At 33.2% G+C, this 26,719-nt stretch overlaps 1 protein-coding gene across 6 annotated transcripts in view; it reads left to right on the top strand.

The window, feature by feature from the left end:
- Wrn (WRN RecQ like helicase) overlaps nt 1-26,719 on the top strand; it is a 142,001-nt gene that overhangs the window by 9,750 nt on the left and 105,532 nt on the right. For 3 of the 6 annotated variants that reach the window (XM_010622218.1, XM_010622213.1, XM_010622194.1), the window contains exons 2-8: nt 15,866-16,065; nt 20,061-20,179; nt 21,166-21,278; nt 23,207-23,352; nt 23,813-23,961; nt 24,166-24,315; nt 25,502-25,571. In XM_010622218.1, the coding sequence (XP_010620520.1) occupies nt 20,084-20,179; nt 21,166-21,278; nt 23,207-23,352; nt 23,813-23,961; nt 24,166-24,315; nt 25,502-25,571 (724 nt within the window). In that variant the 5' untranslated portion in view covers nt 15,866-16,065; nt 20,061-20,083. Of the gene's footprint in view, nt 1-13,989; nt 14,094-15,865; nt 16,066-19,611; nt 20,180-21,165; nt 21,279-23,206; nt 23,353-23,812; nt 23,962-24,165; nt 24,316-25,501; nt 25,572-26,719 lie in introns of those variants that run through there. The other 3 variants (XM_033765378.1, XM_019207293.2, XM_010622225.1) reach the window with 3 other exon arrangements.

The following is a 26,719-nucleotide window of genomic DNA, read 5'->3' as shown; positions in this document are numbered from 1 at the left end:
TGCAGTACAGTTACATTCATTGTTGGGATCTTGTACCCCTACGTGACAGGTCTTGGTTCTCATTTTTTTCCCTTGTCCCTGCCCTCCCTTCACCGCCTTCTCCCCTCCCCATTTACAAACACTTTATTTCCATCTTTTCATTTTGTGAGTAATGTATTGGTGAGAAGACAGGCAGAGAAATAGGCATACTCTGTGACCTAGTGACTTCACATCTAGGAATCTAGCTAATAGAAATAATGTCTAAATATACTCATATATATATAACGGTTCATTGAAGATTATTTATGGTAAAATTTGCAAGCAAACTGTCATCAATATGAAATAGTTAAATTATTATAGCTAAAGAAAACAGAATTCTGTATAGTCTTAAAAATAAATTTAAGAAATGATGTTAGGGCTGGGAGTATTGCTTAGTGATACAGCCCCTGCTTATCATGCATAACGTCCTGGGTTTGGTCACTAGTATTACAAGGAAAAAAGAAAGAAAGTAAGAAAAAAGGCAAGTGATATTAAGTTTTACTTGTATCATCTTGTTAACAAGGATGCTTTCAATGGAAAAACTAGTCAAAATGACTTCAGCAATAAAAGGTTGGCATCTTCAGTATACTTCAGGACTAGGCAACAACCAGATTCAGTTAGGGTTTTGGGATCTTTCTGGCTCTGTGTTTTGCCGTCTCATGAAATGCTTCATAGTGGTTTCTTGTGCGGGTAAGATATTATCTGCTATTGGCACTTAGTTTTTCCTATTTCCCTTAGCACAGTGGTGGCGAACCTATGACATGTGTGTTATTTGTTTTTCTCTTAAGACAAAAGATGTTAATGTAGAGTTTTTCCTAAGGTAAACCTTTGTGTTCAGGTTTAATTTCAGTTTTGGCACTTTGCGATAAATAAGTGGTTTGCAGTTTGGGCACTTGTCTCTAGAAGGTTCACCATGCTGCCTTAACACATATCTTAGATAACTTGTCTTATCAATATGTTTAGTTCTATTATACATATTCCTCTCCTGCCTGCTTAATACACCATACTATGGATGGGTGATTGTTTGACTAATTGCTTCCAGTATTTTTGCTCTTACAAACTGTGATGAATGTAGTGAACTTCCTTTCCTTACTTCTGTGTGTGCATGTGTGCCCTTGCCATTTCCATGTAGCTTTAAATTTTTTTTCTAGCTTTAAAAATTTGATGTCTTCTACAAAACACCTTTCAAAATGGTGGAGACAGCTTCTTCTCTCTTGCAGATACTGTACATAATCACTCTTAAATTATTGCTGACAGTGATATATCAAAATTCTAGCCAATTTTATTGGCCTCATTCACTGAATAATTTGTTCCTTCTCAAAGATTGAGAATGCCTCCTTTATCATTTGATAATTTTCTGTATTTCCCTGGATGTATTTCTGGCCATGGTATGTCTTATTTATTAAGTATATGTATATTTCAGGGGTGTACTATCATGTTTTAGAATACATACATCTAGAGAAATGTTTACTAGTCAAAAAAATAAAGCAAATAACAGCCCTCACCTTCCATAGTTACTTTTATTCTTCTTCTGTGTTTGGTAAAAAAACTTAAATCAACCCTCTCAGTCAAATTTTAGTATAAGTTCATTGTATTTTTATACAGCATTATTAACAGTAGTCATCATGCTATACATTGGATCACTAGAATTACTAATCCTGTTAACTACAAGTTTGCCTTTTGACTTATGTTCTCCCATTTTTTTCTCCCTCGCTTACCCTGGTAGCCACTATCTACTGAGCTTCTATGTAGTTGACCTTTAATTTTTGTATTGTACATGTAAGTGAAATTACAGTCTTTTTTTTGTGTGTGTCTAGTTTATTTCACTTAGCATGTTCTTTACAGCCATATATGTTACTGCAAATGGAAGTATTTCTTTCTTATTTAAGGCCAGATAATATTGCATTATACACATGCATACATGAGTGCACCCCTCCAGTTTCTCTTATCTATTCATCCATATATTGACTATTGTGAATAATGCTGCAGTGAGCATTTGAGAGTTCAGATGTCTCTGGAAGGTGCTACTTCATTTCCTTTGGGTGTATGTCCCGCAGGGAGATTACTGGTCATATGGGTTTTTTATTTTTTAATTTTTGAGAGAACGTCATGTTGTCTTCCAGTGGCTGTCCCAGTTCATACTCTTCCCTTTTTATCCTTGCCAATGATTACTTCTTGTCTTGTGATGGTAGCTCTTCTTACTGGAGTGTATAACTCATAGAGGTTTTGATTTGCATTTCCTTGATTAATGACGTTGAGTACCTTTTCATAAACTGGTTATTTTTATATCTTCTTTGGAAAACTATTTGGGTTCTTTGTCTGTTTTTAAATTGTGTTATAATTGTTATATGTCATTATTGCTGTTGAGTTGTATGAATCTATTACATATTTTGGATATTAACCTCTTGTCAAATATGTGGTTTGCAAATATTTTCTCCTATTCTTTAGGTTGCCTTTTCATGTTGTTGATCATTTCTTTGGTTGTACAGGAGGATTTTAGTTTGATATATTTTTGCTTTTGTTACCTGAGCTTTTGGTGGGATGCAAACTTTATTCCTGGGGGTCACAGGTATGGTTCAGTTGTAGCACACTGCTTAGCATGCAGAAGGCTCTGGGTTTGATTCCCAGCTGCACAAACAAAAACAAACACAGAAAAGCAAACAACCTCCCTCCAAAAACCCTCCTAAAACTGGAGGGGGGGGACCTTACATCATTGTCAAGTAAATCTTAAGGAACTTTACTCTGTGCTTTCTTGTAGTTTTATAGCTTTAGGGGGATTTAATCCATTTTGTGTTGATTTTTGTGTGTAGTATAAGATAAACAATCAGGTTTATTTCACTTGTATTTTTATTTTTTGTGGTGCTCTGGGTCAACCACACAGCTTCACCTATGCTAGGCTTATGCTTTCCAACTGAGCTAAGACCCTGACTGTGGTTTTGTTTGTTTTCTGTAAATGGGTTTCTACTTTCCCCAACTGTATTTTATTATTTTTTTATTTTTTTTTTGAGTTTATTGGTACAGTCTAGTTACATTCATACAATACAGTTACATTCATTATTGGGATCCTGTACCTTTACATGATAGGTCTTGATTCTCATTATTTCCCCTTGTCTCTGCCCTCCCTTTATCCCCTCCTCCCCTCCCCATTACAAACACTTTATTTCCATTTTTTCATTTTCTTATACTTTTTTCCTCTCCCTTATTACTTTTCCCCCATACTTCCCATTTTCCCTATACCTTTAGCCCTTTACTTCCTATTTCACATTATTAATTATCTCATTAGGATCTTGTGTACTATTACAGTTTTTCACACCAGAGAAACTATTCGGTACTTCAGTTAAAGAAATCTCGGTATGAACATTAAAAATAAGGAATTCTAAAATAAAACTAAAAAGGAAAGTAAAAGAGAAAAGGCAGTGATGTAAAATTAAAATAATCCTTAATTCTGAAGATGAAAATGGTCCCTGAACATATTTAATTGCTTCTTGCTGTTGTAGTCTTATATTATTCTTTTTTTTCATTATTTAGAGAATACTTTATTAGTTTCTGTAATCAAACCCACGTAGATATGACCTTACTTATTTAATACAGTGCATTACCCCTGTACAAATGGAAAAAAAAATGAGCATTTCTAGACCAATATGGCTGTTAATTTCTGTACAATGACAACTCAATAAAGTAAATTGGGATAACTTTTTCCAAAGTTGACAGCACATTAATGTTTCCCAAAATTCAAATTATATATATATATATGTTTATATTTATATGAAAAGACCAATAATAGCAGTATGTTATGCATCAATACCAGCAACAGCTTTTCCAGGTTCTACAGTCATCTGTACAAAATTATGGACATTCAGCACACTCTTTTAAAAAAACAAAAACAAAAAAATGAATAAAAGAATAATACCCAGAAAACAGCAAAGTTCTGTTGCTGTTGTGGTACCTGGCACCATTTTTTTTATTAGCATCTTAATCATCATGTGAAAAGAGAACATTCTAGAGTAACATCATTAAAAATAGCTCTGGTAAGCACGGTCCCTACTACGTATCATAAAGCAGGTACAAGATATTTTACATTCACAGAGGTATGGTATAGTACCATCTACATCTATAATACTAGAATCAGTTGGTTTGAAATTTACTTTGTGTGCAAATAAGATTGCTACCCCTGGTTTTTTCTGGGCTCCTGTCACATGGAGAATTGTTTTCCATCCTTTCACTTTCAGTCTATGGGCTTCTTTTTGCACTAGGTGTGTTTCTTGTATACAGCATATTGTTGGATTTTGCTTCTTATTCTATTTTGCCAGTCTATTTCTCTTGATTGGTGAAGGTGAACTGTAAGTCTGTCTTTGTGTCTTGCTTAAGTGTTTTCTCATTTTTATTTTTGTTGTGGGGCTGTCCTTGGTTTAATCTCTGGGTCATCACCCAAATCTTCCTGATACAGTTGCGCCCTAGCTTCTGGGTCTCTAACGACCCACAGACATTCTCATCTTCATAACATCAGAGAAAACAGCTCATCAAATCAACCGCCATGCTTTATCCCAACTGATACAATCAGCAACACATTAAGATCAAGCACAAGTTGGAAACTGACCACCTGTGGTAGTGACTAGTCTATCACCCTTAAACCATTTGAATTAAATTGAAATCAAGAAGCAGTCCAAAACATGTGTGCAGTGAACAAACTCTTCAATATAGTATATTTACCATTTAGGATGGGGGCTCCGACAGAGCTAGGACGCAAGACCCCTGATCTCAGTTAGCTGATGGCTGAACCCCATGACGTGGACTGACCTTTGGGCTGCAAGGCCCAGATTGAGTTCCCCAACCTTCTGAACGGTTGAACTCCACACCATTCCACTACAGGTTTCCCACGCTCTTTCTTTAAAGATGTTCAAAGTTGGGAACTCAGAAAAATACCCTTTATGACCACCTCTGCCTCTGCAGAGTGGGTTCAAAGATTGGCACAATCAGGAGGTCTGAGAGTGGGGGGTATTTAGGGAGTTATGGGGGTTCAGGGGTGCCCGTGCGGCTACCTTTGTGGTGCTGGAGCGATGGTCTCCAACCATATTTTATTTGTTTAATTATTTATTTATACTAGGGATACCAAGCTGCATCTTGTTGTAGCTTTTCAGCTTTTCAGGTTACATGCATGTGGCATGCCTGGCCCAACATAATTATTATTCATAATATTATTTTGTTTTGTTGTTGTTGTTTTGAGACAGGATATTGCTTTGTAGTTCAGGCTGGCCTTGAATTCCCTATGTTCCATGTTGACCTGAAACTTGAGAGAATCCTCCTCCTGCCCCAGCCTCACATATTCTGGGATTACAGTTGTTTGCCACCATGCCTAACCCTGGCATCATTATTGAAGAGACTACTGAATTGTCTTCTTCTGGCCTTGTCCAAAATTAATTAATTTATGCTTTAGATACCTTTGTGCTTTCTATTCTGTTCCATGATCTGTATATCTGTTTTTATGCTAGTACCATACTGTTTCCCTTATTATAGCTTTCTAATATATTCAAAATCAGGAAGGGTGATGTGCCCGACTTTACTCTCTTAAAGTTATTTTGACTTTTCAAGGTTTTTTATGCTTTCATATAAATTTTAGAATTGTTTTTTCTTTCTATGGGAAATGCCATTGAAATTTTTATACAGCAATTGCATTGACTGTTTACTTTTTCTATTATGAGTTCTAATCCCGTGATGGTGAGCCTTTTAGAGATTGAGTACCAAACTGCAACCTCAAGCCTACTTCTCGCAGAGCACCAACACTGCAGTTATACCTGAATACAAGGTTTAGAAAAAACAACTCTACATTGACATCTTTTACCTTAAAAGAAAAATGCACTATCTTAACCCATGAACAAGTTATACCTTTTTTTATTTGTGTTGTCCTATTTTTATCATTGTTTTATAGTTTTTAATTTCATAGATCTTTCACTTCCTTAACTAGATTTATCCCTGAATATATTATTATTTTTGATGCTGTCATTAATGTAATTTTTTTTTCTTTGAATTTATTTTTACTTTTATATTTCATGGTACTGGGAATTAAATCCAGGGCCTTGCAGATAAATGCTAGACAAGTACTCTGCTGGTGATCTACACCCCCAATCCAGGATTGGCTTTTGATCTTTCTTTTTTTGATACTGGGGGTTGAACTCCGTCCGGATCTTATGCTTGTGAGACAGGTGCTGGCACCACTGAGCTAAATCTCTGTCCTTTTTTGATCTTTCTTTTGGATGGAATATTTTTGGTGTAAAGAAATACAACTTAGTTTTGTTGATTCATTTTTGTATTCTGTTTTACTGAATTCATTTATTAATAATAGCATTTAAAAAATGGAGTCATTAGGATTTCCTATATATACAATTAGACATTTTGGTTTTAGTCATTTGTATCTCTAATTCTATACCAATTATCATTATCTAAATTAGTTTTGTCCTATTTCTTATTTGGCAGGGTATTTCTTCTAATTTGTCTTTTCAAAAATGTATTTGTTGCTCTTGAATTTTATTTTAGTTTAATATGAACTTGTGTGGTTTACTGAAAAATCTTGCTGACATTTTTTCTTGGTACGGTATTGGCTTCTTAAGGGTATTGATTTAATTAATATATATACAGTTTTGAATCCATCTATCTAAGAATTCCATGTTGTCTTTTCCAGTCCTTTTTGATGTCTTTGTAAAAACTTCTAGTTGTCTTTGTTGTTTTACTTCCTAGGTAGGTTGTCATTTTTGCTTTTGTTTATTTTAGGTACAAGTATATAACATATTTGGATATAATTGTATTTGATTCTTGCTAATATATAGGAAAGTGCTTATTTTGGGTATGCTTATCTTAAATCTGGTCACCTGTTAAATACATGGCAAAAAATATCTGCTCTGAAAGAGGGACTGTGGAAAAGTTATTTATTTTAGGAGATTTTAGTCTCCTTTCCCCAGTACTGGAGATTGCATGGAGGGCATTAGTACTGAGCTGCTCCTCAGCATTTTTCTTTGTATGTTTTATTTTGAGATAGGATCTCATTAAGTCTCCCAGTTACCCAGGGTGGGCTCCATTGCTATCCTCTTCCTCAGCCTCCCAGAGTGCTGTAATTACAAACTTGTACCAACACCTCAGGTCAACTTTAGCTTTTTGGTGAAAGTTAACTGATATCTAAAAATAGTAATCAGCCTATGTTAAAAGTAATTTTTTCTTTCCTTTGGAAGATTAAGAAGGAAGATGGACTTTGAGCAATTTCTTAAGGGGGGAATTAATTAGAACAATTTCATTTTCTCCAGGAAATATGTGTAACAGTGACCTTCCTTCCTGAGTTTACTTCTTTTTTTCTTTTGCAATACCAAGGATCAAACTCAGGACCTTGCACTTGGGAAGCAGGCACAGTACCACTGAGCTAAATCCTTGGCCCCTGAGTCTATTTCAAGCCTTTGTTACTCTGTTCAGTTTTTGTACTTCTGCATTTTTACACAGTAGTTCCTTCTCCTGTTAGTTTTTTATCTAGTTATTCAGGGGATAGCAGAGATTCTTTAGCTATTGAAGCCAAGAAGCTCAAGGTATGGGATTTTCCTAGTCAAAGACAGGAATAATAGAAGTTATCAGAAAAAAATATCTTTGCAGCTCCTTCTGAAAGTTTTGATGTGAAGAATGACATCTCTTACTTATTGATATTTTATCTGTTCATTCATGATACAGAGTGACTGAATTACAAGGGAAAGCTAATTGGCCCAGATCAGTGATGGCAGACCTTTTAGATCTTTCAGTGATAACAGCCGGATGTGGCCTATGTGATGTGGTTTGCCATCACTGGCCTAGAACATAACTTTTGTCTTTCCTGGAGGTACACAAATGGAAAATTGCTGATTTTCCATCATGTTCATAATCTATAAAGTTGCCCTGCGTGAGACATATGTGAATTTTTTGGGTAAAAGTTTGCATTAGATAAAAGTGTGATTGCCTACACAACTGTACTTTAATTGTTCAGTGTGTTTTTTACAGTCTTCTTTTCTTTCCCTCTTCTCATACTTAATGGTTTTGTAAAATTCAATTTCAACCCAAATGCAGGGCTTTATGTTCTATGTCACTTCTGTAAAGATAAATTATAACTTTATGCCAAATTGCTACTGAAGTATTATTTTGCTACTTACAGTTTTTTTTTTGGGGGGTGAGTGGTTCTGGGGATCAAACTCAGGACCTTGTACATGCTAGGCAAGCAGTTCACTACTGAGCTCCTTCTCCATTCCTTATATATTATTACTATTATTTATTTAAAAATCAGTTTTATTGGTACATTTAAGGTATACAATATAATGACATTCATCATTGGAAATTTACACCTTTACATACTCCATCTTGATTCTTTAAATATTATTTAATTATTTTTCTGATTCTAAAAATTATGAAACTTTATTTTTTTGATGTTACAAAACTTTTGTTCCTTTGTACTTCATTGTGTCTTGTTACTTTATACTTCATTTTGTGTATTTTGTTTATCTAAATTTATTTTTATTTATGATAAGGGATGAAGGAAAGGAAAAGTTTAATTATTTGGTTTTATATTACATTTGTGTATTAGTTAAAATACAGGTGTAGATAACTTGATTCAAATAGACTACAAAAAAAAATAAGGACATTTAGCTGGACGTGGCAGACACCTATAATCTCAGTTCTTTGTGAGGCTAAGACAGGAGGATTGAAAGTGTGAGGCCATTTAGGGCAATTTAGATAGACCCTATGTCAAAATAAAATTTAAAAAAGAGGCTGAGGATATAGTTTAGGGTTAAAGTGCTGTGGTGCTCCATCCCTGGTACCACGCACCTGCACACCTTCATGTGTGTGCTTGCACACACTCAAAAAACTTATTAAAATAGAAGTTGAAAGCTCAGATAGGATTGAATTGGACTGGTTTAGTTAATTGTGGCTTCAGTTCTCATCTCTGCCTTCTTCTGTGTGTTGGCTTTGTATCTAAATTGGCTTTGTCCTCAAGCTGGCTTCTGTCTGGTGACAGAATGGCTGTAGAAGATCTGGGTTTCACATATCAGAGTGTCTCTCCTGGTAGTTGTCTAACAGAGCAAGATGGTATTGTTTTTGGAAATCTTCCTCAAAACTGCGTCTCATTGGCCTGAATGAAATCATGTGTGATATATTTTATTATTTTTTCTAATACTATGGATTGAACCAGGGCCTTAACACTGAGCTGCCTCCCTATCTCTTTTTTCATAGTCTTATTTTGAGCCAGGGTCTCACTAAGTTGCTAAATTGCCCTGCTGGGCTTGAACTTGTGATTCTCCTGCCTTCAAGGCTTACCAGAGTGCTGGGATTATGGGCCATCATACTCACCTCATATATTTTATTCTTAAACCAAATTCAGGAGATTGCTGTGGGCACAGGGCTGAGTTTGAGTCATCAGTGTGACCAAAGGAATGGGTTTACCTTTAGGCCAGTCGGGTCTCCCATGGGTATTGGCAGTGGGACAGCTTCCCTACAGCACATTGGTATTGTGGCAACTCGTTATGATCTGAACTAAATTTATTGGTACTATAAAGAGGGTCCAGAGTGGTATGGGTGCTGGCTAGGCAACCATAAACATCCACCTAATGATGAGTCCTGTAAAGCTTCACCTCAGATCATATGAAGTAACAGTAATAAATACAAAAGGAAAAATAGCCTAAGCAAATTGACTTTCTTGAAAACTTTCTCTGCAGTTTCCCAGTTTTTATATGGTTGATTTTAGCTGACTGGCTGCAGCTACTTACAGAGCAGAGGAAATTCATTAAAAATAATGAATTATTTAGTTGAATAGTGAAATTCAGTTACAGAGCACTCTACTGAGCTCTGAATTCTGTTTAGTCATGTTTATGGGCAGTGCAGCTTCTCACTATGACACAGCAAAGAGATAGCTTTCATCTTTTCCTCATGTTGCTAGCATTTTAATGGCATTTTATTGGTCACATTTATACTTTAATTTAGTTGGCTTTATTAATGTAAAATTGCTTTGTATAATATTTGAAGTTATAAAAATTTGTTAGGCACCAAAAATAAATAGGTCACTCAAATCATCCTACTACTTTTTATAATTGCATTGGCTTATAGTACTTGAGATGGAGCTAATATGTAGTTTTATTTTGCTTCTGTGGTTTGCTTGCTTGGACTAATTGGAGGATGGTTAAGATTAGCAGCAATATAGTAAGGAAAGTCTTTAATACTTCTTTAGGAAATTTAGTAAGAGCTTTGTCATGGATTCTTTGGTTCCTCTCTGTTTCCTTCCTTCCCTCCTCCTTCTCGCTCTCCTTCCCCCCTTCTCCCTCCCTCCCCCACTCCCTTCTCTCTCTCTCCCTCCCTCCCTCCCTCCTGTTTCTTTCCCTTTTGAGACAAGGTATCACTATTCAGACTGGCCTTGAACTCACTGTGTAGCCCAGACTGGCTTTGAACTCGTAGCAATCCTCCTGTCTGTGCCTCTGTACCTCTGAGTGCTGAATTTACAGACCTGTGCCACAATGCCAATCTCTTCATCCCCCCCTTTTTTTTGGTGCCAGGAATCAAATTCAGGGCCTCATGCTTGCCAGGCAGGTGCTGTGCCACTGAGCTACATCCCAAGCCCTCATCCTTACTTATTTCTGCTGGTTCATAGAAAAATAAGAGGAATTCCCCCCAAAATACAGAACATATCTTTTAAAATAAAGTATAAAGTATAGCTTGTATATATATAAAAGCTAATTGCTAGTGTGTTAATTAGCATTGCATATATAATATGCATGGTCACATTACCTGAAATATGTAATTTATTAAGTGAAAGGAAACCCAGAATTTTTAGAGTTCATTGCATTATTGATTAAATTTGAAATGTTTTTGAATGGAAGTTACCTCTCAGTAAAAATAGCATAATTTTGTTGGTGAAATTAAAATAGTTTTAACCCAAATTGGTTAATATCAATTAATAAGCAGACTGAATTATCAAAGCATTTAAGTTGCTTTGGTTTTACAGAGTTTCTGTGATAGATTATTTGAAAATGTTTATTAATCCAGTCATAATTTTATCAATCATTGAAATTTTTTCTGCATTCCTTCTTAAACACAGGAAAAGTTAGATGTGTACATGAATATAGCCCTTGTTATTTAGACATCCCTCCTGTCTTTCCCTTTTGAGACAAGGTATCACTATTCAGACTGGCCTTGAACTCACTGTGTAGCCCAGACTGGCTTTGAACTCGTAGCAATCCTCCTGTCTGTGCCTCTGTACCTCTGAGTGCTGAATTTACAGACCTGTGCCACAATGCCAATCTCTTCATCCCCCCCTTTTTTTTGGTGCCAGGAATCAAATTCAGGGCCTCATGCTTGCCAGGCAGGTGCTGTGCCACTGAGCTACATCCCGAGCCCTCATCCTTACTTATTTCTGCTGGTTCATAGAAAAATAAGAGGAATTCCCCCCAAAATACAGAACATATCTTTTAAAATAAAGTATAAAGTATAGCTTGTATATATATAAAAGCTAATTGCTAGTGTGTTAATTAGCATTGCATATATAATATGCATGGTCACATTACCTGAAATATGTAATTTATTAAGTGAAAGGAAACCCAGAATTTTTAGAGTTCATTGCATTATTGATTAAATTTGAAATGTTTTTGAATGGAAGTTACCTCTCAGTAAAAATAGCATAATTTTGTTGGTGAAATTAAAATAGTTTTAACCCAAATTGGTTAATATCAATTAATAAGCAGACTGAATTATCAAAGCATTTAAGTTGCTTTGGTTTTACAGAGTTTCTGTGATAGATTATTTGAAAATGTTTATTAATCCAGTCATAATTTTATCAATCATTGAAATTTTTTCTGCATTCCTTCTTAAACACAGGAAAAGTTAGATGTGTACATGAATATTGCCCTTGTTATTTAGACTGCAATTGGAAATCTCTCAAATACAGTCTATGAAATATAGCTAAAGAGAAAGAAAATAGGTGCCTGTTGAGATTCAGTGTGCTTTGAATCAGGCTTATGAGTAAGAATGAAGTATTAGGTACTTCAGTATTATATACATAAATCAGTGTTCTCTTCTTTGTTTGAATTTTTCATTTAAGAGAACATTCTGTGAAACACTTCAGTGTTTACTTAGCCATTGATGAATTTACATACCTTGTGCAATTTATATTGATTTGGTATCTCTATCTGTACTTACAGATCCAAGATCCCTCCTAAAGGATCCAGGTTTCTGTAGCAGATGAAGTGTAACAGTAAAAGACCTATCACTACTTTGACTGGTATTCCAATTCATATATGACTACAGTTAAAAAATGTGACATCATGTTTATCACTATCTTCACATTTGTTGGGAGGCCAACAAGACAAGTAATAAAATATGTTATAATATATCATAGGCCAAGTAATAATAGGAATATAATCACATTTTTCCAGATGAGAAAATTAAAATTTAGAAAAGCAATTTGCCCAAGCTTATATGGATACTAAGTAATCAGATGTGAAGGCATAATTTTTCAAAAAATTTCACAACAGAGTGTTTTTGGGCTGTTGATTTAGCTCAGTGGTTCTGCCACCTGCCTTGCAAGCTCAAATACCTGAGTTAGATCCATGGTACCCCCCGCAAAAGAAATTTCACAACAGAGTTTTATACAAGTATAGAATGATCACAAATGTTTTCAGTTCATTAATGAGGGAACCAGTAGCATTATAAAATGGTCAAAGAAATACAAAAACTATATAGATGTTGGAGAAAGAAGTTTATTTACTTATTAGTTGTTGATATTAATACAGGGTCTTGCTTTGTAATTCAGGCTAGCTTTGAATTCACTATGTAGCTTAGGCTGGGTTTGAACTCATGGTGATCCTCTTGCCTCAGTCTCCTTAGTACTGACACTACAGTTGTGCACCACCAGGCATGACAGAAAATTAGAATGAGATAACTAGGCTAGATATAAAGCTATTCTATAGGGCTATACAAACTATAGCCCTTGAGATTTTCTGGTATTAACTGTGTCCGTTCTAGAAGATGAGTATACTATTGGTCAGAATTCATCTGCATCTTAGCTACACAAAAATTTATAAATTAATAGGTAATATCATAGAATATTAAATAATGAATAAATAGCCAACCAATTGAAAGTATATTCTCTAATGAAATAATCTTTCAGTGGGCTTATGCTCTTATATTACATAGAACAGACTTACTGCCCTTTTTGTACTCCTTTTAAGTTTGGGGTAAGTTTTCTTGACATAAAGTAGCACTGTGATCCAGGTCTTCTGACTCTAAGTCCAGATTTCTTTTCACTCTACTTCCCTACTTCTTTACAGTATAATTTATGAACAGTAGAGCAATCTAACTTTTGCAGTCAAGCTAGACTTTTTTTGTTAGTTTTTCTTTGTGTGCGCATGATGGTGATACAGTTTCCTTCCTCAGAGAATCATTATGAAACTCAGTTGATACTTGTGAAATTTCTGTAAGAAATTTCTGTAAGAAACCGAAGAAACTGAAATTATAGTGTAAGTATTTTGACTACTCTTTTATGATATTTTGTTAGCAAATTTCAGAGTAGTAATTATAAACATTCTTATACTTTTGATTAAGAAGTCAGTACAATATTTATAAAAGTTTATTTCATCAAATTAGCCTTTACATACAGTATTTGGAACAAAAGAGAATTGAACCATCTTAAGTAATTGAAAATATGTACATATTAAACCATATAACTATCAGAGTTAAACTTGAATTATTTAATAATTATTTTGTCCTGGTCTTGAAATGGTTATTTGTATGTACCATTTAACTTGAGTGAGTTTTTTTTTTTTTTTAATGCTCTTAAAAAGTATTGGGATAGCTTATTCAGGTTAACCCTCAAGCAATTAGGCAAGTCAGTTTCCATGGAAACAGTAGGTATTAATTTCCTTACCTTAGAGGTTTTAGGAATGAAGAAATCTCTGTGCTCATCCACTGAAACCCACCTTTCTTTAGACTGGTATTACCTGCGTTCATTCTAGAAGATGACTAATCTAAGTGGAAAAATGTGGTTTTAAGGACAAGGGGAAGAAATGAGAACCAAGACCTGTCATGTAAAGGTACAAGATCCCAGTCAAGAATGTAACTGTACTGTATTGTACCAATAAACTCAATAATAAAAAAAGAAATCTCTACTCTGTCAAAACAAAGTAGAGTATGGTGTAAAAGCTAAGCTAGAGATGGAGAACCTTTTAGAGATGAGTGCCCAAACTGCAATCCAAAACCCACTTATTTATTGTAAAGTACCAACATTGCAATTAAACTTGAATATTGAGGTTTTAGTTTAGAAAAAACAATTCATACATTAACATCTTTTGTCTTAAAAGCAAAACAACATGTGTGGCATAGGTTTGTCACCACTAAACTAGGTGATTAAAAAACTGTCACTTCTTAGCTAACTTGTAATGAGACTAGTTTTAATTTTTCTACATTTGTCCTGAAATCTTATTGATGTAATTTCTATTGACATAAAGTAGAAGTGATTTTAGCCGACAGTTTGTCCTCCCATCTTATTGGTGTCAAGTAGAGTAAGATGAATTTTTTCAAAACTTAATTCAGAATTCTGACATATAATCTCTTCACATTTAATTGGTTAATACTATCAGTCCTAGCCAGAAAGTACATTCATTTAGCTATCATGAGGCATATTGTACAAGAAATTTATCAAAAAGATTTACCAAGAAGTTTCAGTCTTAGATGTTTTATGAATGTATTATGGAGATTAAAAATAGCTATAGTCAGTGATTAGTAATACTGTCACTGGACATTGTTCAATCTTAGAATATTTTGTCTGTGTTCTATTGTTAGAGTTGGCCAGTAGATCACATTTGACATAAAGCTTGCTTTTCATACTATGAGCTAATTTACCTTTTTAAGTGGTTGAAAAAATCTAAATAATAATATTTTGGGAAATTTATATAATTTCAGGTTTCAGTTTCTGTAGATAAAAAGTTTATTATAACATAATGTGGCTTATTTACCTAAGTATTGTTTGTGGCTTTTCTGTTATAATGGCAAACTTGAATCAATAGGACAGAGACCACGTGGACCACGAAGCCTGGAATATTTATTATCTGACCCATTGATGACAAGGTCTTATCACTTGTGCATCCGTACTAACTAGCTTCTTGAGATCAATCTGATAATCACATTGATTAATTATTATAACTAATAAATTACAGTAGCCATAAAACAGAATAAAAATTATTGATCCTTGTTCTGTATTATGAAAAAGTGTAGCCTTGATTGTTAATTTTTAAAAAATCCTTTATCGCTTTTATTGACATATTTTTGCTGTGATTAATAAAAGCAACACTCATTCTTAGAGAACATTTGGAAGATACCATCTGCAATTGAGATAATCACAGTATCTTGGCACACATCGCTTCAGACCCAATTCATACACACATATGCACACACACACACACACACACACAAGTGCACATACATAAAATTAAAATCTTATGTTTAATTTCATCTTTAATTATAAGAACAATATTTTAATAACAATATTTTAATTTAGTGTTTTATGATTACTATAATTATTTGACTATAATAATTGATAAATACGATTATCAGATTGAGCTCAAGAAGCTAGTTGTAGGGTTGCGCAAGTGATAAGGCCTTGTTGCCATTGATATTTCTCTATTTGCTGAATCTGCTCTTTTTTCCTGCTTATATGGAACATAGTTTGGGACACTATGTGAGGCAAAGGAATTTGAAAAGTTGCCATTTTCAAATATTCTATTAGAGTATTTGTTGACTTTTAGTCAAATGACATAGAGACAACACTAATCCAGAAGACTGCTTAATCACAAGGTGTTTATTTCAGATATGAATTCATAAAAATTGACTATAGTCCTCTGAAGATTGTCTAGAATCCTTGAAGAAAAACACATGGAAGATGTTATTTGCTTGAAAAAGAAGTTCCAAACCAGCTGGAAATGAACTGGTCAAAGTGATACGTGAATACCTTGAACACACAGAACATTATGGAAGCAGTGGAAATTTGAGATTGATAATGACAAGAAGGTATAAAGACTACATTAAGTTCAATCTAAAAATATATTGCAAACAATATGTTGTCTATTCACAGAAAAATACTTATATATTAAAACTTGCCTTGGCAGTCTCAACTACATAGTGAGACCCTGTCTCAAAAACGAACAAACAAAAACTTGCCTTTAGCTTTTAATACCACATTAAATGATGCCTTAAAAATTGTGAGCCTAATGAAATTCAAGTTCCAACTATACCTTCTTTTCAGCTTAGGTGAAGAAATGCAATTAGTTAGCTATTTCATTACTGAAGTGCATTGCCAGTCCAGAGGGAGATATTGAATTAAAAGGAAAATTTAAAATTACTCCTGTAAATATTTCTTATGTTGTAGGTTTGTTGAAGTATAGTTATTGGTTCCAAAGCATGGCATTATTAACCGACATTTTGAGCACTTGAATTAACTCAACTTTGTAGGTTTGTTGAAGTATAGTTAGTTATTGGTTCCAAAGCATGGCATTATTAACCGACATTTTGAGCACTTGAATTAACTCAACCAAACTGCAGTGATCATGTAGAAAATATGTTAACACATACTATTAGCATACAGTTAGTTTATAAATTCAGAGTTAAAATTCAGTTTTGGAAAAGTGACATAGAAATGATATGATTCTTGTTAAATCTTTTTTTTTAAATTTTTTTTTTGTTTTGTTTTTTTGAGACAGGGTCTCACTGTGTAGTTGAGACTGACCTGGAACTCACTATGTAGCCCAGGCTGGTCTTGAACTCACAGTGATCCTCCTGACCCAGCCTCCTGAGTGCTGGGATTACAGGCGTGTGCCGCCATGCTCCGCTAGTGTTATTTAAAGCTTAAAGGAGAATTAATAGTACCAATAGAGCAAAAAGTCAGTGTGTGTCTAAGACAAAGTTTTAGTAATATTTTAAAATACTAGAAACAAAAAATTCAATTGTATCCAAAGCTTAAGAATTTTTGCACCTTTGAAGCATAAATTGAGATTAAATTGTTGGAACACTGATTATTGAGAGTTTCCAGTTCTATCTAACAAAGCTTATTATTTTGATGATTGCAGTATAGAATTTGAAGAAAATATTGAATAATGATCAGAAGTGGAGTATAGCAAAAAGCCTAATATATATTTTAATATTAATAATGGGGAAAAAGGAATAATTTCATAAAGTCAAAGAAAATAGAAAAAGAACCAAAAAATCTAAAGAAAATAAGGTGCATACTAGTCAAAGTAAAGCAAGTGGTAAACTCACATTCTTTTACTCTCGGTGTATGAGATGAATTTCCTTACATGGTTCAAATCGGGCTATTCAAAAACAAAACAAAATTTAAAAAATCATAATAAAAAAACCTACGTAGCCTTAAAAGTAGCAAGAAAGTTAGTTGAAGAGTTATAGATAGTAGTAGATGGTAAGGCAAGAAAATTTCAGGAAAGTAAACCAAATCATATAAAAATACATTATTCATTTCAGAGGGGGGTTTAAAATCCTTTAATAGTATATATAATATGAAGTGTTACAAAATGATAAAATATGTGATTTTAGAAAAAGATGTCTTAGAGTTCATACTCAACAACATAGCAGCTAAATATGTAAAAAAATTTTTTTTACACTGTGACTTTAATCCTTCTCAGGAATAATCTTTATCTGAAGGGGAATTACATCCTCATGTATATTAGAAGGTTTTCCTATTGCAAATTATTTCATAACTTTAATTTTTGTTTGCTTTTATCTACCCCAAGATCTAAGTAAACCTGTCAAAGATGCTAGGTTTGTGAACAGATTTACTTTCAAATTCTTTGCCTGAAACATTTAGATTGAATTTTGTGTGTGAAAGAGACTGTTTATATTAAAAGTTAGATGTTTCAAATTAAAATGATTTTTGTGTTATACATAGCCATAGGAAAGTTAATTGAGATTTACTTTTGTTTTAACAGTATAAATGAATTACTTAAAAATCCTGATTCTATAGATTTTATTAAAATATTACATATTTTATAAAGATATATTGGTATACATATAGGTTGGGAACAGCTTTTTATTTCTGTCAGAGGTTTTGAATTTGTGGCAAATATGATTTAATAACCACTTATATTTATAAATGCTTATAAATATAATTTATAAACCATATATACTTTGCATTTTATACTACATATAATACATATGATTACTCCAAGAATTGACTTGTCAGCTCTGATTTAGTGAATCATAGATCTTATCCAGTGCCAGAATTGTCAGTGATTCAAAGAATATAGATAGGTAAGCACCAAATGCAGATGGAACATTTTTATTTGGGGGGGCAGTCCCAAACTGTGAGAAACAGACTCCAAAAGTGTCCCTTTCTTTTGCATTAATACTCATTATGATTTTGAATTATCAGACTACTTTTGAGCAGTGTGTGTAAAACATTTGCACAGCATAAGTTGTTTTGGATCTCCTATTATATATTCTCATAATTACACAACTTACTTGACTTACTTTCCATTTTCCAGGCATAAACTAATAAATCCTTAATTCCAGACATTTATAATAATCTGTTTAGAGCTCTCTATAGTGCTAGCATATTTTTTTAGATAGGGCTTCTGGTATTTTTCTTCTAGTTAATGTTAAGTTTACTAGGCTGCCATTTGACTTGAGTTCATTAGCATGTTACAAGAAACTCTCGTTTAGACCTTTCATTATTCTTACCCCAGTAGTCAAAGAGTTATGTGACTGCTATTAATTATTTCCTTTCCAGTAATAAGGGTGGTAGATTTTGTTCTGTGTGGCAAATTGTTTGATAAAGTAATCTTTTAAAGTTTTGCCCAATATTTATCAATATTCCTAGGTTTTGTTCATGCTAGTGAAGTGAGCAATTAAAGTGGGTACTTGTCGAATATTGTTTAACTTTCTTTATTTTGTGTTGCTAAATAGTCTCAAATGTAATGGGCTATTCCTAAATCCTAAGTAGTTGCTGTAATTATTTAACCAAATCATTGTTTCATCATGAGGATCTTAAGGAGTATTTTTAAAACTGCTGCCTCCTTGTCTTAGTTATTTTTCTTGTTGCTGAGACAAAATGCCCAACACCCAAAGTTAAAGGAGGAAAAGTTTATTTGACTCACAGTTCATGGAGATTTCAGTCCATAATTGGCTGACTCCAAGGCTGGGTGGCATGGCAGAGGGGCATCACAGAAGAGAAAGAGTTAATGGTGGGCAGAAGACAGAAGGCACCAAGCAAGCATGCTATAAGCAATAAGCAGCAATAACAGTTTCTGTCTGTCCCTTTTATATTCTGTCTAGGCTATTGAGATTAGGGCAGTGCCATATCAATCAGTGGACTAATTTAGCAATCACACACTAGATCCAGCCACCTCTGAAAAAGCCACACCTATGACTGCATGAAGCTTTTGAGGGACATCTAGACATAAGCAATAACACCGCTCATTAGGAATTTGACATAATAGAAAATAAGATTGATCTTTTTTACTAAGAATTTAAGGCTGCTTCAGTTTATTATAAGTCACATTACAGTATGGATCCATTTTACCATTAACAAAAGGCATGTTATAAATCTGGCATTCTTAATGTAGAAGAGCTATTATCAGTCCTGAAAATCAAATCTTTAAGTAAACCTGAATAAATCTTAACAGTTTTGCTGAGTTTACTTAGATCTTAGAGTTAGATGAAATCATACAAAAAAAGATATTAAAAGTTTTAATACTTTATATGCCCAACAGTCTTTGTTAATGAGATATTCCTTGAAATTATTAAAATAAATAATAGCATTTTGCAGTTGCTGGAACCTTAGAACTCAAGTAAAGCAGCCAATTTATTTCAAAAGGAGAAATACTATTGGAATTTAAATCTAGAATCTTGTGTCTGTTTCTTTTGTGATTCCAGCTACTATACTGTATTTAGGACTAGATACATAATTTGTTTTAGATGTGTTTGGTTTAAGTCATATGGACAGGGGTATCTCTGAGTTTTCTTTCAAAGATTTGTCTTATTTACTTATTTTGGAGTTTGCAACGAGGTCATTTTAAAGATGAATGAGAAAAAATTGGAAACCACATCACAACAGCGGAAATTTCCTGAATGGATGTCTATGCAGAATAAAGGATGTGCTGTAGAAGGAAAAAAGGTATAGTATTCATTTACTATTTTTTTTCCAGTTTTTATTTTTTATTAGTATAGAACATGTTTGCAGTACATGATTACATTCCTAGGGGATTGGTACATGCACATAACACATCTTAATTTATTTTCATTTCGTTCCCCTCCTTCTATCCCTTTATCTCTTAATCTCCTTCCCATTTGAGAGAGATCTATCTCCCTAGTCCATATTATCTCTTATTTTGCTTTTGGGTTTCTCACATATGAGAAACCTTATGAAATTTGAGCATGTGTGTCTGATTTATTTTAGTTACATTTTGGTCTCAAGCTGCATCCATTTTCTTACAGATATCTCAAGTTTATCATTATTTATGACAGAATATGTACATAAACTACATCTGCTATTACAGATGGGAAATTTAAATTTGGTGGTTTGATGAATCAAACCTTATTTGTAAACTTCAGGTCATTATTTAGGTCAGAGTGTCTGTTTTGTGAACGAAGCAGGGTCTAGTGGAATGTCTGAAGGGGAATGAATTTTAATTGGTTTAACAAAATGAAAATTCTTACTGCATATTCCTCTTTGTATATCCATTTTGTATGGTTGAACTTACTAGTTTGTTCCAATTCAGATATTAATTTGAACATCATTAACACTGGTGACTTTTTTGATTAAGACTTAAGTTCTCATAAGTCTGGTAACCAGTTGTCAGCATTTCAGGGCCACAGTATTGCATTATTATTAATATAGTTATCAGATAAATTTATGAGTAAAATAAATGCTTTAATGAAAATAGAATTAGAAGTTTGAAAATGGATTTATTAGGAATAATAACTTTACAATGGGATGGCTTTATTTTTAAAAAATTGACCTTGACTTTATTAGTTCTGTAAAGCATTAACTGATAAAACTTAGAACTAAAAATTGAAAATGCCAATGGACTTTATTATTTCAATGAATATTATTTAGTATAAGCTTTACTTGTGTTTATTTTTCATTTTATTTAACTCAAGGCACATATTCAGAAGAGTGTTTTTGAAGATGATCTCCCCTTCTTAGAATTCACTGGCTCTATTGTGTATAGTTATGAAGCTAGTGATTGCTCTTTCCTATCAGAAGATATTAGGTAAGAGATATGAATTACCTAATTATACTGGTTTGGGATCTTTAGAACATAACAACGATTATGGTAATATTTGTAAGTTCCAAAGGTAATTATTTCTATGTATACATTATCACTATGTTCTATTCTACTTTTAAATATTTTAAAATTTATATTGAATCCAATTAGACTCACAGAGAAGGTAAAAATCTATTATGATTATATATTAACTTCACCAACTTTTGCCTTGCTATGTCATATATGAAGGCAACAATCATAAGTGACTTGAAGAATTGTAGTTTTTACATACGTTGTAAAAGGCAGAGTTTTTGTTTTGTTTTGTATTTCCCCTTCTCGGACTACTTTCAAGATTTCTCTCTCTCTCCCTCTTTCTCCCTCTCTCATTCTCCCTTTCCCTCTTCCTCTGCTTCTCCCTCTCCCTCTTTCCTTTCTCTCTGAGCTCCTACCTCTCACTCTCTCTGTTTATATGTGTGTATATATGTGTATGCAGTAGGGTACTGGGGATTGAAACCAGGACCTTTGACCACATCCCCAGCCCTTTTAATTTTTTTTATTTTGAGATAAGGTCTTGTTAAGTTGCTTAGGGGGACTTGAACTTGCAGTCCTTTTGCTTCAGCCTCCCCAAGTGCTATGAATACAGGCAGGTGTAGCCATGCCTGGCTAACTTTTAAGATCTTTAATACAACAGTTTTTCCACAGTTTATGTGCCTTTGCATAGTGTGGTTTGTGTTTATCCTGCTTTGGGTTCATTGAAGTTTTTTTTAAATATTACATTTATAGTTTTCATTAAATTTGAAAATTTATTCTCTAATCCTGCAATTCTTTTCCTTTCTGGGAATTTCGGTAAGTTATATTGTTTACCGAATATCTCTCCAACCTTTAAAAACATTATTTAAATTTTGAGACATAGTTTTTGTAAGCTGCCCAGACTGTGCTCAAAGTTGTAGCCTTTCTACCTCAGCTTTGCAGAATAGTGGGATTACAGGCAAGTGCCACCATGCCCGGCTCTTAGTGAAATCTTAACATTCATTTTCTTCAAATCTGAATTAAGGATTGCAACAATAAAATACAGTTGAAGTCAGACATATATATATTTTTTTTTCTGATTTTTTTTTTCCCTCTGCCCGTCTGAGATATCTTCTGTCATGAATTCAGTGTTTGGTATTCTCTTACATGTTTTTAATATTGCTTCATAATTTTATATCCCAAAATATTATATACCTTTTCACCTGTTTAAAAACATTTACAAATGCTATCAAATTATATGTACAAGAATACTCTGTAACTTTTTTCATTTAACATTGTTTTAGATAAATTTTCTCTGTAGTTCCACTTTAACTTTTCTGTGTTGTTCCGCTGTTTTATTATTACATTATTTGTCCATTTTATTGACAGATGATTTTTTTTCAATTTTTTGCCGATAGGAACAATTTTTCACCATCTGTCTCTTCATGTACATCCTAGAGTTTATATATTTATGAGAAAAGATTGTCAGGTCATACATAGTATTTGTTCATCTTCCAGTAGATATTGTCAAAATTTTTTCCAAGAGAATTTATACCAATTTATATGTTCATCAGAAATGAGCAGTCCATAGATATAGTTCACAGCACTTGATATTTTGAACCTTTAAGTTTTCAAATAGATCTGAAACTGTGTAGAGAAAGTTGGAGTTTTTATATACTTGTTCATTAGCCATTTTGATTTCTTTTATGAATTTCATGTTTCTGTTTTTCTCCATTTCTCCACTAGATTATTGTATTTTTCTTAATTTTTTGAGTAACAATATTTTCTTATAATTCATTGTCAGTTATATGTATTATAGATACCTCCTACCAGGCTGTAGCTTCTTTTTAAATTTTGAATGATGTCTAGCTGTGCAAAAGCTTAAAATTTAATGCAAGTAATCTTCACTATATTTCTCCCTTTAGCATGAGTCTGTCTGCTGGAGATGTGATAGGATTTGACATGGAATGGCCACCGATATACAATAAACGGAAACTAAGCAGAGTCGCACTAATTCAATTGTGTGTGTCTGAGAGCAAATGTTACTTGTTTCACATTTCTTCTATGTCAGGTTGGTCATCTCTTTTGCTTTGTTTCATTTTTATATAGCTGATAATTGCAATATATCAAATTTATCCCTATAAAAAGTAGTCTCTTTTATTAGTTGGCTCTCCTCTCATCATCTTACAAGTATTCAGTTTTTACCTGATTTACTCATGTTCCCTGTTTCATTGAATTTTTATAACATTCCATGAGGCATGTTTTCTTGTTTTCAAATGAAAAGTAGAGCTTAGAGGGTGTTAATGACAAGGGATATGCTGCTGGCACTAGCGCAGGTGACGTTCAGATTTGTTTTTTCTTACCACTTATCAATCAGAAGTTTTTGTCTTAGGTAAGAACTGAAATACTTAAGGTGAATGTGTTTCTGAATTCAAGTTTAACATAAACACAAGTTTAAAAATACATGTGATATTTATAAGAAGTAGAGAGTACATAACAGATGCTATGGAAATAACAATAAAATATTATAGTTTTCCCCCAGGGATTAAAAATGTTGCTTGAAAATGAAACAATTAAAAAGGCAGGTGTAGGAATCGAAGGAGATCAGTGGAAACTTCTACGTGACTTTGACATCAAATTGAAGAACTTGGTGGAATTGACAGAGGTTGCCAATCAGAAGGTAGAGTATGTACATTATTCCTTACAGAAGGTAGTTTTATGTTGAAAAAATATATACTGTTTTTGTAGCAATAGAGAAGTTCTCTGGGTGGTATTTGGATATAAAATTTCTGGGTTTATTTGTGGCCTGGTTCTTTGGTGGTATTTAGGAATATCTGGTAATAGCAGAAAGTAATTTTTCTGTATTGCTTTTTCGTATTTCTAGTTGAAATGTATGGAGATCTGGAGCCTCAATGGTCTGGTTAAACACCTCTTTGGTAAACAGCTTCTGAAAGAGAAGTCTATCCGCTGTAGCAATTGGAGTATTTTCCCTCTTGATGAGGACCAGAAACTCTATGCAGCCACCGATGCTTACGTATGTACTTACAGATCTTTAGGTTGGGGTGTTTTTTGAAACCTTCTTATAAATTACTTCACAGAATTTTTATTGCGGTGCTGGCATAAACTCAACTAAGATGTTTAATATCAGCTTGGCATTAAAAACTGCTTTCATTAAGTGAAACTTAGTTCTTGATATAGATTAGCAAGTTCCAATGAACAGATTGTTGAGTGCTGTTTATTTTCACTGTCATGATTCCAAAATAATGTCCAATTTGTGGGTAAAAGAAACGTGAAATTGCTGAAACCGTAAAAAGCAAGCTCAGGCTCAGCAAGCACAAATGCTATTGACGATCTATTTGATATGTAGCAATTCAGTATAAGAATAATTATAAAACAATTTCTATATTGAAGTTGGCCTTATTCTTGTATTTATATTTAAAATGTAGTGAATATGTAGAAAAATTGCCTCCAAATTTGGCTTGCTGCTTCTGTTTTATATTTGTAAGTTTATACATGGTGAAATCTGAGCTTTATGTGTTGTACTGTTGGGTGTGTGTCTATTTTAATGTATGAAATACATTTTTTCCATGGTGAATTTCTTTCCTTTTAACTGATAACTTTTATTTATTGATTAATATCTTTTTGTTTCCCATTTTGCCTCTATTTTTAGGAAACGCCTTTAATTTTTAACCAGAGGAAAAGAAATTCATTTTTGGCAGGGACATAGGGAATGATACTTCTCTTAAAAAGTACAATACTTGTTGAGACTCACACAAGTTGTATAGCATTTTCATTCATAAAAAATCAGTATGATTTGATTATTCCTGTTAACAGTATTTCCAAAGAAGACTATTCACATGCTACATTCTCAGCTGATTTAATGAAATGGAAGAAAGTGGGTTTCTGGTCAAAACAGATTTCTTTCCTTAGTATGTATTTTGTGAGAGTTTATTCATAAGGAATTTATTTGGAAATTTGCTTCTAATATTGAGTGTTAATCAGTGAAGACTTAAATTTCTCCTTTATAGGCAGCTTTCTCCATTCTCATTATTCTGTAGTGGTTAAATGAAGGCACATAGATATGTAGCAACAATAGGTTGGATTTAATTTTGGGAGTGCTTTGAGAATATTTCTTTTGGATTTTTTTTAAAGGTGAGACATATGACATTATTTTACTTATTTTTAACCAGCTTGCTCTTTTTTTCTCCTTTTTGCCATAGGCTGGTCTCATCATTTACCGAAAATTAGAAAGTTTGGGTGATGCTATGCAGATGTTTGATACAAATAAAGGTGTGTTGTGATCTCAAAATAAAAAATAAAGAGTGAATTTCCTGTTTTGTGAGGTTTATCCATATAATTTAGAATACTGTGTATTCAAAATGACAGTATTCACAGATTTGTAAATTGTTTCATATTACAACTTTTTTTTCAGCTTTTTTATTAGTAACATGTTTGCAGTATGTAATGATTGTATTCCTTTTGGGGAGCAGGTACTTGTATGTAACACATCTTAATTATTTTTTATTTCCTTGTCCTCTCTTCTTCACCTGTCTTTCAATCTCTCTATCCCTTTATTATTTGAGAAGGATCTGTCTCCCTACTTCCTATTATCTTTTATTTTTATGTATTTATTTATGTATTTATATTTATTGAGTTTATTGGTACAATCTAGGTATACAATACAGTTACATTCATTATTGGGATCCTGTACCTTTACATGATAGGTCTTGATTCTCATTTTTTTTCCCCTTGTCCCTGCCCTCCCTTCACCCCCCTCCCCTCCCCATTTACAAACACTTTATTTCCATTTTTTCATTTTCTCATATTTTTTTCCTCTCCCTTATTACCTTTCCCCCGCCCTTCCCACTTTCCCTACACCTTTAGCCCTTTACTTCCTATTTCACATTATTAATTATTTCATTAGGATCTTGTGTACTATTATAGTTTTTCACACCAGAGAAACTATTCGGTATTTCAGTTAAAGAAATCTCGGTATAAATATTAAAAATAAGGAATTCTAAAATAAAACTAAAAAGGAAAGTAAAAGAGAAAAGGCAGTGATGTAAAATTAAAATAATCCTTAATTCTGAAGATGAAAATGGCACCTGAGCATATTTAAATTGTTTCTTGCTCTTGTAGTCTTATATTCTTTTTTTTGATTATTTAGAGGATACTTTATTAGTTTCTGTAATCAATCCCACGTAGATATGACCTTACCTATTTAATACAGGGTGGTATCCCTGTACAAATGGAAAAACAATGAACATTTCTAGATGAGTATGACTGTTAATTTCTGTACAGTGCCAACTCAACACAGTAAATTGGGATAACTTTTTCCAAAGTTGACAGCACAGTTAATGTTTCCCAAAATTCAAATTGTGTGTGTGTGTGTGTGTGTGTGTATATATATATATACATATATATATGTATATATATAT

This window comes from Fukomys damarensis, unplaced genomic scaffold (assembly GCF_012274545.1).
Source record: "Fukomys damarensis isolate Sample0158 unplaced genomic scaffold, DMR_v1.0_HiC HiC_scaffold_18, whole genome shotgun sequence".
NCBI classification, from domain to species: Eukaryota; Metazoa; Chordata; class Mammalia; order Rodentia; family Bathyergidae; genus Fukomys; species Fukomys damarensis.
This window is presented reverse-complemented; position numbering and strand designations above follow the sequence as displayed.